The 14,512-nt window shown below is 34.9% G+C and overlaps 1 protein-coding gene across 1 annotated transcript in view; it reads right to left on the bottom strand.

The window, feature by feature from the left end:
* Positions 1-14,512, bottom strand: part of EFR3A (EFR3 homolog A (S. cerevisiae)) — a 105,260-nt gene that overhangs the window by 23,854 nt on the left and 66,894 nt on the right. Inside the window, 8 exon segments of the mRNA XM_008589364.1 lie at positions 236-268; positions 527-688; positions 3,488-3,563; positions 4,033-4,205; positions 5,248-5,299; positions 6,309-6,423; positions 10,802-10,969; positions 12,651-12,786. Coding sequence (XP_008587586.1) covers positions 236-268; positions 527-688; positions 3,488-3,563; positions 4,033-4,205; positions 5,248-5,299; positions 6,309-6,423; positions 10,802-10,969; positions 12,651-12,786 — 915 coding nt within the window.

Raw genomic sequence — 14,512 nt, 5'->3', positions numbered from 1 at the left:
GATCACACTAGAAAACTGCAAGTACTTTGGAATCCTAACAAAAATGTCACCTTATCAGAGTTATATTTTTAAAAATTCTGAAAGGAAAATAAATGACCATTTACAGCAGAGTTAAATCTCTCAACATAAACGTGTCTTCCTTAGGAAAGCCTTTCCTATTCTAATGTTTCTGCGCACACGTGCATCAGCGCTGCATACTGTTCTTTTATTACATAACACACAACTCGAATTAAACATTATAGATGGAAAGACGATCTTCTCCACTAGACTGTAAATATGTGTATAGGAACTGTGTTTGTCTTTTTCATCAAAGTATTTCTATAGCCTTGAACAATATTTAGCACACAGTCAATACTCTTCTGTTAAAAGAATAAATGAATGTCATCACAGTCTTGAGCATTTTAGATTTACAACTAGGCAGCTTTCTAATTAAAATTCATGTCCTTGGATAAAGACAACAAAACTGTAAAGATGATGTCTGCTTCATAAAAAATGTTTTCTTCACTGAAAGGTTATAAAAGAATACCTGTAGAGCAATGGCCAATCGAATGAGATCAATAACCACTTCTTCATTGGCCAGTTCAATAGTTATAAGAGCAAGAGAAGTATAAAGTAGCTCATAGTTTTTCTGAACATTGTCTTCCTCTTTACAGCCCAAATATATGTGCCGATATACCTGCTGCCCATTCTGAAAAGAAATGACACAGGAAGAAAATAATTTTGCTTAAAATGTAGTACAGGCAGATTTCACATGCATAAAACCTTCTACAAAGTAGCTATCTTATTACATAACTTGACATGAAAGTGAAATTTAAGCTGATAATCGGATGGTTAAAATACATTCCCATTATTATTAACAACGAATGTGCTAATATACAACCACAAACTAACGTTCTCATTGAAGAACAAACCTTAAATAAAAACAGCAAGTAAGAAACAGTTCCAGGGCAAACAATAAAAATGCTTTTGTAACAGGGTCAAGATGGTGGAACAGATGGTCCCCAGCATCACTCTCTCCCACAAATCAACCAATGTACAACTATAAAAATGTAATATCAGCCAAGCTGGGGCCGCTGGAGCTCAGAGGAAGAGGAGGAGAGACCTATAGTGTTCATGAAGGTGGGAGAAGCCACAACGAGAGAAAGAAAAAATTGCTTGGAGTGTTTTGGGCCATAGCCGCTTTAAGGCTGGAATTGCTGAGCGCATGGAGCAGGAGCAGAAGCTGGCAGGAGCTGCAGTTCTGCCCTTCAGATGGAGTTACTTGGAGGCGGCAGGGGAGAAAGGGCCTTGGTGGCCCCCAGGACAGCAAGACTACTAATAGGGTTCCCGTGGACCCACACAGGAGCAAGGAACCAGAACAGCTGAAAAAGGGGAGCCATTCAGAGGCTGGTGAGTCATCACAAGGGACTGGCACAGGGCCCACCCCATGGGAAGTGTTTGGAGCACAGGAGGTGGGGGAGACAGGCCCAACGGGAGAACAATGGGACACAGCAAGGACAGCCGATCAACCCCCCAATCAGCACAGGACCACGCAGAAGAGACTGGTCAGGAATATAGAATTGCATGGAGTGCAGATTGATGAAAAAACTCAGGCCCAGATCAGAGTTTCTACACAACCCACGTGCATCAGGTCTCTGGAGAGCCAGAAGTACCTATATGGTCAACCATTAAACCCTGAGCAGCACAAAAAGCCTTCCCTAGGGAAACAGCAGCAAAGCAGCAATTTAGCTCAACCACACAGCTCAAGTACTGGTTCCCTCAGGAAGTTCCTCTGTTTTAGAAGTAAGCAAAGGACAAAAATTAGTTCTGGCCCAGATACGCCACCATCACCTTGGGGCCCATCACGGGACATGAGGCATGGAACCAGGGACCGGACACCCCTCCCACAACCAGGTACACCGCCAGCGCCAAGGAGCATGCCAAAAACATCATCTCCATGTGACTTTCCCATCTAAAGCATTCCTGTGTATAAGAACAACCGTCACGTGAGAGCTACCAGAAATAGAATTTCCTATTCCCAATCACTAAGTAATAATTAATTCAACTTGGTGTGTTAGTTCTCAACCCCAACTGTAAGCTAGAATCACTGGGAAACTGGAATAATCACCATGTTCCTGCCCTCCCCACTTCTAACTACTGTCCACTCTCCCCCAATATGATTTAACTAGTCAGCAATGAATGAAGCCCAAACATCAGTGTTTTCAAACCAAAAGCTCCCCCAAGTGCTTGCAATGTGCACCCAGGGTTAAGAACTGTAGGGGCCCACTCATTCCCATGTGAAGGGATTCTAGCTTAACATGTCAGGCCTGTTTCTCAGCAGGTTAATCCAATTGATCAATTTATGAGAAGAAACTGGGCAGTAACAGCACAGATGCTTCTGAAGCTAGTTGTCTGTCTGTAATAAGCATGAATTCTGCTCTGTTCTCTATTTAACATGCACTAATGTCCCATCCTGGTAAAGAGGGCTGTCATTCTCCAGCTATGACAGTGACTGACTGGTTAAGTCTAAGTCTGTGTTATAGTTTAGCAAGCCTTTTATTTAGCTACAGAAATGAAGCCATGCTCTCCTATAAGAATCCTGTGTTTCTGAAACTGATACTTAGGTTTCCACCTTTCTGAATCCAGATTTGTCTTTCTCTCAAATGGTTTCTATACTTGGGTGGGAAACAAGGATCTTATGTACCGCGCCCTCTGACAATCTAGGAATACTCTTGAATACCATGGCTTGTAAACTTCATTAACAAATATTAAAGCAATGCTTACATACGTGGGAGTTTAGCCTTTAGTTTCTTTAAGTAATTCGTTTATTTTTGAAGATTACCTACTATATATCCACTGTATTAGATAAAATTAAAATCTGGCAACATAGGTGTAATGACTTCACAAAGTGGCTTGCCATTATCTAGTAAATTTGAAGAATGCATATGGCAAAAAAGAACATGGATGATTTAGGTCTCTGTACTTTTTATCTTCCTATGAGGCTCTGTGTCTATTGTTTCCTGCATGTCTACAATCAGGGCTCCCTTAGCGACCAAGACCGCATGCATCTTCAGGGCAGTTTCCATGTGTGTCATGGTTATTGTATCTCTCAATGTCAAGCTCAGTGTCTGGCAATTATTAGGTACTCAAGGTTTGGATGAATAATAACTGAAAAGAAAGTTTATTCAACATGCTAAATAACCTCAGATACCGTAATTTTCTAATTTCAGCCATTTGCCATTAGACCTACAGGATTTAAATGATCATCATAAAAACCTAGCTAGAAACTGCTTATTAAGAGCAGAGATCTTGCCTAACTCATCTTTATATCTCCAATAGTGTACAGAAAGAACAATGCCTAATATATAAGAAACAGTTATTTATTCAATGGTGACAGCTATTTTCAAAGACTTGAAGCTGTCTATAAAAAGAACCACTAAAAGCAGAATCAGTATGTGTTTGGGGAAGGGGAAGAGGGCAGGGCCAGGAGTAAAGAAGACGATCTTACCTTTTTCATGAAACTTGTGTCTTGTCTACAAATTTTTTCTCTTTTTATCTTTAGGTCTGCTACATCTGGTATTATTCTAGAGACAATCAATATACCATTTTTAATGAATAGCACATTTAGTTTCATGTCTTACATGGGAACATAATTAGGAGTTTGAACTATTAAACACTCATTTCAATGAGCATTTTAAATATGCTTATACATAATGATACTACTAAAATGCCAAGTTTAATTAAGGGGAACTGCATAAAGTAATCTTAACTCCTCATGCCATTTCTAAGTTAAAGCAAAACTAAAACAAAACCAAAATAAAATCCATGTAAGTAGTGATTACTAGTAGATGAGATTTACTGTAGAGGAGATTAAACGTCCTCTGAACATTTGCTATCTTAAAAAATATTAATAATTAAATTGTCCAGACACCAATTAAACTCTAGATTAATAAAACCTGAAAATCATAGATATAAAAAATCGTAATATTTAAATACACCACTTTAGAAATTTAAAAACATCATCATTAAGCCCATTTCAAAATGGCATAGTACCTGATCCCTCGAAGCTTTGCCCTATTGTCATGGCGATCCATGAGATTATGCATTACTTCCAAGACTAACTGTCTCAACTCATAGTCTTCCATGAGAGATGGTGATAACAAAGGATCCAGAAAAGATCCTGGCAGTGCAGTAACAATTGTCTTTGCTTTGTATCCAGAGGTTACCTGATTACAGGGAAGAAAACAACCAACCTTTGTCATGAGTCCTTCTTTGGTAAAATTCTCATATTATTTTATAAGAACCATAAACTTAGGAAAACAAAAAATGTGGATGTAGCCTGAAGGAAAGACATAAAGGAAGTGTGTAATGTAAACTTTTGTAAGAAAATATAAACAAATGTCTTTATATCATCAGAGTAGGCAAAAAGCTCTTAAACAAGACACAAATAAAAAACTGTAAAACATATAGGGAAGGACTGATAAATCTGGATATATTAGAATTTAAAACTTCTGTATGACAAGCACCATAAATTAAAAATGAAGTTACAGAAAATATTTCTGTACTTATCCTTAGGTATGAGATATTTCCTTTAAAAAAATGGGATCATGTTTAATAAAAATTTCCAGGATAACTTTGAAAGATATTGATTTGGAAAGAACACACATTCCAAACAAACAGCCCCTAGTTTGTTCTTGGCATTATGCGAGGAGTATGTGAATCAAAAATAAATACAATTAGTATAAAATAAGCAGAGGACATCTCACTTTGGGTATCCTTTTCCTTCTCAGCTATTTACAGCCACTCCGAATTTAAAAATGACAAATTTTCATTTTTATGATTTATTTTCCCAACAAGAAGCCATTTTATGGTCAGTATGTGAAGAAATAGCACATTATATAGAAACAACTTTAGATTTCAAGTCCAGGTTCTATTCTTTAGCTCAGAGATCTTGGTGAACCTCTTCAACTCATTCTACTCCAAGTCTCTGAACCTAGGTGTATTTATCTATAAAATGGCAACAGTTTTTGCCCTGTGTGTATTTCATTATGAAGATCAAACAAAATGATGAGAAGTGACGAATAAAAAGTAAAAAGGATATTATAATAAAAAGAGAGAACATAATACCTAAATACACAAACCACAGCAACAACCAGTCACAAATAGTAATCTCACTAAATAAGGAAAGGAAGCTGATGTGAAGCTATTCCTTTAACCTTTTCAGTAATTAAGGTTAAGTGTGTCCTTCACCTGTCTTAAATGCCTTACCATAAGTAAAGATCGCAGCAACATTATCTGAATCCGCCTGGTTCCCAAATCCCTAAAATATACAAAATGCTGGTATTATTAATACTAAGTAACATCTCATATTACTTCATTTACTTCTATTACTATCTCCTGATTTTAGAACTCCATTCTTATTGACTAAATTGACTTCTATAATAGCTGAAGTCATGGCTCATTTTATACTCTAAAGTAAAATTTCATATGAAATAAAACATATGTTACATGTTAAAAATTAAAATATGTTACATGTTAACATACTTACATGTTAAAAAAGTCAAATTTAAACAAGAAAAAATTCAAGTTATTGGCTTTTCAAAGGAAATAGACCTATGCATGTGAAGACATAAAAATTAAATCATACAAATACACAATTAAACAACCCAAATTAAAAGACACTATAAATTGGAAAAAATATTTACTGCAAATATAGTTAATGAATATCTCTTTAACATATACCAATTAACAAGTAAGAACAAACAATGAAAAAAAATTAACAAATAGAAAAAGGGCTATTTAATTCATGGTTAAAGGAATGTAAGCCAAATAAGACACTATCATCCCCTTATTAATAAATTAACAGAAACTAAAGCTTTAGCATGTTATCAAATCAAATCAAATCTATAAAATAAGTGGCCAGAACAGATGATCTTTAAAATCACTTTTAATTCTAGAATTCCAGGAATAAGCAAACATTCCTAACACACCGACATTAATTTTTAAAATTTTTCAGAAAATCTGAAGCTTTACCCTAAATATGTATGCATATACACAATGCCCAGGATAACCAAACCTTCCACCTGGTCATAACAAGACATAGACAATTTGAGAATTTATGATAAGCTGAAAATGATTCTAGAGGCATGCAAATTTTGATTCAATTGCTTAGTGACCTAGTGCCATGAAAACACTAACTGCTTTCCAAGGACAGTTATTACTACTGATTAGAAAAAACAAAACAAAACAAAATAACTAACATAATCTAGATTTCTTTAAAATGAAATTTAACCCAATATTAAGTTCAAATTTATCATCTGAGAACATACCCTAGTTGACTGATATCCAAAGTATGGGTAGTTGTTCCAAAAACAGGTACTTTCCCCATAATAAACATCATGATTTCTGACCTTTGATAATCTGGTAGGTTACTTCCAAAAAATCCTACAGAAATATTAAGATAAATTTTATAAACTGAAAAAGTTTATTTTTCCATATAATACAAAATGATAATATATTTTTAACCAAAGCCTTCAACACAGTAAAACAATAACTGCCTTTAAGCTACATATAATACTGAAGGTATAATTTCATTTGTACAAAATCCCTTAATCATGTACAATATAAGATGTGTATAATAGACTAATATTTACATAAAATAATAAATATCTGAAAGTCTTTTGCATGTAGTTAACAGTGGCAAACCATTATCAAGTTGAGTTCATTGGAGTTTTAGAAAAAGAAAAAAACTTTTGGAAGTATTTCTGATGAAACTCTTGTTCATATATTGTGTGAGCCCAAATTCTTGTTCAGGTAAGAATGTCAGTAAATAGGCCATACTTCTTCTGGAAAAAAGTCAATAATTAGGTTACTACTCTGACATCCCAGGACTGCCCAAATGTTTTAGAATGTCATAATAATAAGCCAGGTTTACAGCTTAACTGTGTGAGTTAAATCAACATACATAATTCAACTGATGTAAAAATAAAAAAATAACAGATAAATAAATAACATTTTTTGGTCATATTTTCATGCACTCTTGAGTTTTGAGGATATTTTAAATTTATCTGCTGTAGTTTTTGATGGTCTACTTCTTGGTCATAAAATATTTACAATCTTGAATTATTACTTACTCCCACTTTAAACTTTTCTTTGAAAGATGAGAACAGATATCAAATCGTGGCTGCTTTTGTTTCTGTCTCAAAATTCAATATAACCAAAGCATAAACCTGCATTTTTAATATTTCTTTAAAAATAAATTGTTTTTTCAATTTATCTCTTCAGCTTCTATTATTGGAGTTAATAATCTATACAAACTCAAACCATTCCATTCAATATTTTGATTGTACCTGAGGGTAAAAGTCATTTCCCCAAATCACATACTTTAACAATCAAAACCTTATGATCTTAACATTACTTCATCTGCATAAAGTATATTATTCTAGCTAACTTATGGAATACATATTTATGGGGTGAGAAACTACTTTGTATTTGGATCCTCAGAATACCAGCATGAGCCAAGGCACTATTACTTGTCTCAGTTTCCTCTTGTGGAAATGAGGATAAGAGAGGTTAGGAACCCATACAAGAAATTACAGCTAATATTAAGATACAAGGTAAGAGGTATTTATTTCCAAAACTGATGCTTTTATTACTCTATACAACCTCCATGTAAGCTACTTTTTAATTTTCCAAGCACCCAATTAGATACATTCCTAATCACTGCACAAAACTGAATGCCAACTTATTACAAAAGGAGACAAGACAGCATGCACCTCTGTTTACCAAGCACCTAACACAAGACTGACCAACCACAGTGCTGCTAAAAGCTTAAAGAGTTAACAAATACCATCATACCTTCCTGTATTCAACAACACTTCTATCATTAATTTATGGTCATATCTTATGCTTTTCAAAAGTGCTGAATAGTTTCCTCTAATGCCGTAATTCCCAAACTTCACTACATATTAGAAGATCCTGGGAGCTTTAAAAATGCTTAGGTTCATGCTGTACACCAAACTAATTAAGTCAGAATATCTGGGGGTAGGAGTTGAGACAACAGTATTTTTATAAGATCCTAAGGTAATTTCAATGCTCAGCGAAATTTAAGAACCACTGCCCTAAGGAAAAACTCTTTTTCTCTCCTGAGTACATGGTCAACTGAGTTCAGCATATTTATAGTTAAATATATGAGACTGTTAAAAAAACTGAAAATAATCACAGTAGGAAAGAAATGCAACTAATTTATGCTTTACAATTTCTTTCATTTTTTTAAAACTTAAAATTGAGCAAGAGTCTTCAACATGATAAACTCTAAAGATAGAGTCTTCAAAAGCATCTCATTCTCTATACTCTGTATTTGGACTATGAACAAAAATGCAAATGGGCCCCCCAAAAAGAACACAGCAGGGAGCCTGTGTTTTTAATTATTTTAAAAGAAAGAAGAACTTGGCCAACAGCCTCAAAAGTTAAAGTACAAAAGTACAGCAGCCCTGTTCCATGGCCCACCAACAGGCATGTCCACATGAGCTGATAACTACCAGTACAGTCAGAAGTTCTACAACAGCCTCAAAAGTTAAAGTACAAAAGTACAGCAGCCCTGTTCCATGGCCCACCAACAGGAATGTCCACATGAGCTGATAACTACCAGTACAGTCAGAAGTTCTAAAAAAAAAACTAAGGAAATCAGAAATGTAATTTTGAAAAGAAATCTTATCACTGTGCCACACTGCATTTCTGTTCTCTCATGGTTTAATTCTCACATGTTACTTTGAATGTGTTATAGCACAGAAACATTGCTTGAGTCTGCTATATACACATTTTATAATAAAATACTTGAGAAAAAATAAATTAAATGCTCTAGAGAGAAACAGTAACACTGAATTAATTAGTAATCACTAAAACAATTTAAATTAATTCTGTGAAAACAAGATTAACTGATTTGATATATCATCCTAGAATATCACACAAAATCCATAAATAATCCAAATAAATGAGAGTCATCACTGAAGCTAGGTTCACTATACACTGCTCATTTCTTTTAGCAATAACTAAAATTAGGCATTAAGCCCTAGGAATATAATCCAGTTTTGAAATTATCATAGCAATCATGTAGTTACATTACAATATAACCTGGCTATTTTAAAGAAAATATTGAGAGGGGAGGGTTAAAGTAGAAAAACAGCTTGCTTGTTTTAATTTGTATTTATATACAGTTGGATTATTTCATTCCCCAAAAGAAAAAAAAATTCTCATAGCTTTTATTAAAAGGAAGCTCTTCATCCTTGGAAGAAGGGAGGAAGGAGGGGGGAGGAGGGAGAGAGGAGGAAGGGAGAAGACGGGAGGGAAAGGGAAAGGAAAGGAAAAGAGAGAATATGATATTAAAGCCCAAGAAATCAGCATCCAGGATCTGATCTCTAATACTATTTCCCCACTAAAAAGAACCACACAGCTCCTTGGAGAAATGACTGATCCAGGACTGGGACAAAAAGCTTAAAGTTAGCCCGGAACAGCTTACCCAAGGTAAGGCAGTGCTCAAAAAAAAAAATGGACAGATGCTACAAAAACATAAAAGGCAGATTGAAGGGGCTCCCACTGGCCAAATTTGGGCCATATGAGCACCAAAATAATTAAGACCAGTAACAAAGTATAAATCACAAAAATATAAACCTGTGAGTTTATACCAACAACAAACAGATAACTATACACATTCCTGTGTACACAGAAAGGTAGAAAAAGGGGCTCTTGCTTGTAAGAAAACACTGAGTGCCAACTGGTAGGAGGAAATATTGGAGTTTAAAAACCATCAGTTTGCAGCCATCATGGTAAAGACTGGTTCAGGCAAGAATTATGAACGGATGCTAAATCTAGAGGGAGGTTTGGACGAAGAGCAGGATAGCTGCATGGTCTAACAGTATCTTCTCAGAAACTGCTTATTATTCACAATAGAAAAAACTAAAAATGTACAGTGGAGAAACAGGACACTGTCTTGACTGAATGAATAAAATTAACATCACCAGTGAGGGGCAAATGTACATTGAGTACCTCTGGGAGTGCTACGCTGAGAAGAACATATCACGTATGTAGTATTCCACCCAGAAATGCATCACTAACTTAAATCATGAAGAAACACCAGATAAAACCAAATGAGAAACTTTTTGTTTAATAAAAAAAAAAGGGGGTAGGACTTTACTCTTGAGAAATGCCCTCCAGACTAACAGAACTAGAGAAATATTACAACTAAATGCAGTATATGATCCTAGACTGGACCCTCAACCCAAGGGGGAAAAATGCTATAAAGGACACTATTGGATCAATTGACAAAACTGAAATATGAAATGTTAAAGTATTAACTCTACCCTGGTTATGTAAGAAAATATCTTTATTCTTTGGAAAAACACACCACGGTATTTTGCGGTAAAGGGCCATTATGTATGCAACTTACTATATATCCAGTGCAATAGGAAAAAATATACATGTATGTGTGTGTGTGTGTGTGTGTGTGTGTATTTTCCTCCCCATATACATACACATACATACAGAGAGAGAGAGAGAGAGAGAGAGAGAGAGACAGGAGAGAGATGGGGGGAGGGGTCAGGGGTTAACAAATAAAAAAGTAACTGGCATAAAATGTTAACGAATGAATCTGGGTAAAAGGTATACAATATTGTTTGCTTATGCTTATTTTCCAAATATAAAGTTTTTATAAAAGCTATCATTCACCTTTGACAAATGTACTATCAATGTACTATAAATGTATCTTATATGAGAGCTTTTTAATAACTGTTTTACATGACAGTTTTGAAAAGTGAAATGCACTCACCTATTGTTTGGATGATAGCATTCTGCACAATCTTCTCATCACTGTCTTTAGAACTTGTGTTTAAGTTGGCACTACCTATAGATCCCCCCTGTAAATCATTTGCTTCAAATTCCACACTGAGACGCAAATGCTTCAGAAGTGTATTGAAGACTTCCAGCACTGTGGGTCCTGTAAAGGATCATTTATGTGAAAAGATGCACTTTTCCAATATATTCTCCTGTGTCTCAAGAGAGATTTTTTTAGTCAGTTTCTAAATAGTCAAAAATGCATAATAATTTATGTTACCCAGTTTATTTGTTTAAAAAAGTAAATAAGAAATATCTAAATGAGAGTCTTCTGTTATACCAACAAACGTATACTTGGCACCTATGAGCAACTCACTGTTTGAATCTCTGGTATGACCCTCACAAAACGCATATATACATATAAGGATTACCAAAAACTTTCTATTTAATCTTGTCTATTTAAAATAATGTGTACTAGGACAACATTTAACTTGACTATTTGGTCACAATCCATAAAATTACAATAACATAGCTCACTGTAGCACAGATTTATTTTGCATCTTTTGAGAATTAGGAAGGATGAATTCGCTTCAATTATGAAATAGAAATTACCCAGTTTATCAGATTCAGGTAAATTGAATTTGCTCTGTTTTTCATTCTCTGCACATGTTTCTCTCACTGCAACAATCACACTATATTTTAATTAGTGGGTTTTATTTCTGCCTCCTACTGTCAATTACAAGCTTCTCCACAACAGATAACCATGTACGAATGCTTCTTTGAATGTACAGAGCCTAGGACATAGTAGGTAACATAAAGTAAGTGTGATGACTCAATGCATCATCTGTGTTTCATTTCATATTTCAAATTAAATAACTTGCCAACTAAATAATGTGCTTTCATCTTCTTGAGATAAGTTATAAGATAAATAATGGAATATCCATATCCAAAATGCCCATCCTTATTTGACAGTGAAATATTAGAATATTTCATTAGCGAATATATTTCCACTTTGATCTCGAAACAAAAAGACCATAATCTGCTAACTTCCATATTTCTATTATAGACCCTTCTAATTTTCTAATCACATGTAGGTGAAATATCAAGAGCTTTGACCTGTCCCTTCTCCTCGTTACCCTTCCAATCAGTCAGTTATCAAATCCTACTGACTTTATATTATCATTCCTACTGTTGCTATCCAAGGACAAGTTCTTTCCCTCATGCCTACAACAATGACAATGACCTGTTATTTTTAATGTGCCCTATGTTTTGCTGCCAGATGAATGATTCTATTGGAATCTCTGATAAAGATTACAGTAAATCTTTAAAGACTGTCAGTTAACTCTAGAACTACATCCTCCATCTGGCTGCAACTTAATTTAAAGCCACTTCTCTGACTTCTTCCAAAAGAAGATTACACATTCTAGGCAAAATGGGCCACATAATATTTTGCTTATGCTAATCCATTTCCCTCCCTTCTCTGAACCTTATAATCTGTGATCAAAGCCTGCCTTGTATTACAGTATGAGGTGGAGCTGTCTAACCACAAGTAACCTATCAGTTTCATGTACCTGTATTCTCCCAATGTTCAGTACTTAACTGATACTCAAATGCCTTTATTAGAAGAAAGGAGGAAGAGAATAAGAAATTGATTTGGAGGAAAATTCTTATTGGTGCACTAAAGAAGCCTGAAGATAATCACATGAACCCAAAATTTCAACAGAAATTACAGCACACTTAAAAATGTATAGAAGTATTCTCAGAGTTTTTCATGCACTGCTATACCTACTGAAAAAACACTTTAAAACAGATAACTGCATTATTTATTTTTTATTAGCACTCACCTATGGAACCTTTAGCAGCAATAGCAACAGCCTCTAACAGAACCTGAATAATACCTGCTCGAACCCGTGGAGAATCTTTTTTACATGCATCAAGGTGTCCTAGAATCTCCTGGATCACATGATGAGAATACTGCGCCTAAAGGAAATAACATAGTACAAAGATGTATGAATAAACACATGTATCCTAAAAGAATACATAAGAATAAAAAACCATGTGACACCTAAATGTCCAATTACAGGGGACCTGTGATCATGCTATGAGATAATACATAGCCATTAAAAACTATTCCTTTGAAGAATAAATAGGGAAACTGGAAAATATTTGTGATAACTTTAATGAAAAAAGCAAGCTGCAAAATACTATGTTCAATAAAATTCAATCTGGTTTTTAAAAAGTAAGGAAGACTAGAATTACATATAATAAATATTAACACTGACCACCGAGAGAGGAATTTATGAGAAATTTTTATTCTCTTTATACTTCTCTGTAATTTCACAAAAATCATTTATATAGTCTTATAATCTGATAATAAGACAAGGTTGGGGGGGGGGGCAAATTGACATTTACACTACTTCTCCCTTACCCAAACTAGATAAATACCACTCATATGGACATCTAACAATGTTAAACAGGCAAAACCCTCATCTAATAAAGAGTCAAATGAAAGTCTTATCAATGTATTACCCAACAAAATTTAAATCAAGAAGATATCAGAAGATTCACAATTTACAAAGGCAATTTTATCACATATAAATGAATTTGGTCAATTACAATGAATACTATTGAGACCTAAAACAAAAAAGCATAGCCAGAAAAATGTTTAATTCCAGTGAATAGATTTTTTTTTTTTAACCGAGTAGCAAAGTTTTTTTTTTTTTTTTTTTTTAAACCTACACCTACACATGAGTCATAAGCGGGTCCACTGCCCTGCACCAAGTTGTAAAGAGAAAGTGCCTTGGCCCTGAATCTCTCTGTCTGTGTTTGCCTTCAGATAGGTGCCCCCAGTCCTGTTTTCAGGCTGGTTGCCTGTCTCTCCTTTGGAATGGGTGGTTTTATAATAAGAAGCAGTGTCCTATAATGGCTACTCTGCTCAAAAGCAAAAAAAAAACCCCTCCATCTCTATCAATATAGCAGATTTCATTTCCAGGTATTTCTGGCATTTCTGTCATAACACATTTACTTTTATAACAACCCAAGGTAAAAAATAAATTTGCATTTCATTTTTCTTTACTTCATTTAAAACTATGTTAAAATAAAAGAACATCAGACAGACAGGCAGACACACAATCTGAAACTGAACTTCCTACCCAGGAAGCAGCATGCTTTTGATGTGTGAACCTTATGCAAACAGAGTGCCTTATAAATAAAGCAGCCATTTGATTTATTGTCCAAACCAGGACACTTCAGAGAATGAATGAGGACACTGCTAATAATTACATAGAGTTATCCTATGCAAACCGAGGCATATGTTCATTCTACTTATAAGAAACAACTCAAGAATAAAGTCAAGTATTAAAAAAGAGAACACTGAGTGAAAGGAATGAAACTGCAAAGATGTTTAAGTCAGGCTTATTAAGGTTTTATTTACTTATGGTAAAATTCACCTGTAAGCTTCAGTGTAAGCTGAAGTTTAAGGCAGTATCATATCAGTGGATGAATAGCTTTAAGAAGCAATATAGGGGCTAGCTCATTAGGTCAGTTGGTTAGAGCACAGTACTAAAAACACCTAGGTCCAGGGTTTGATCTCTATACCAGTCAGTGACCAAAAACAAAGGGGGCGGGGGGGGGGGGCAGCAACATAATACAATAGTGGTGAAGTACATAAGCCCTGGAGTCAAATTTGCCCACATTCAAACTCTGG

Source organism: Galeopterus variegatus, unplaced genomic scaffold (genome assembly GCF_000696425.1).
Source record: "Galeopterus variegatus unplaced genomic scaffold, G_variegatus-3.0.2 Scaffold5400, whole genome shotgun sequence".
In the NCBI taxonomy this organism is placed as follows: Eukaryota; Metazoa; Chordata; class Mammalia; order Dermoptera; family Cynocephalidae; genus Galeopterus; species Galeopterus variegatus.
Note: the sequence above shows the minus strand (reverse complement) of the source record. Positions and strands in the feature narration are given on the sequence as shown.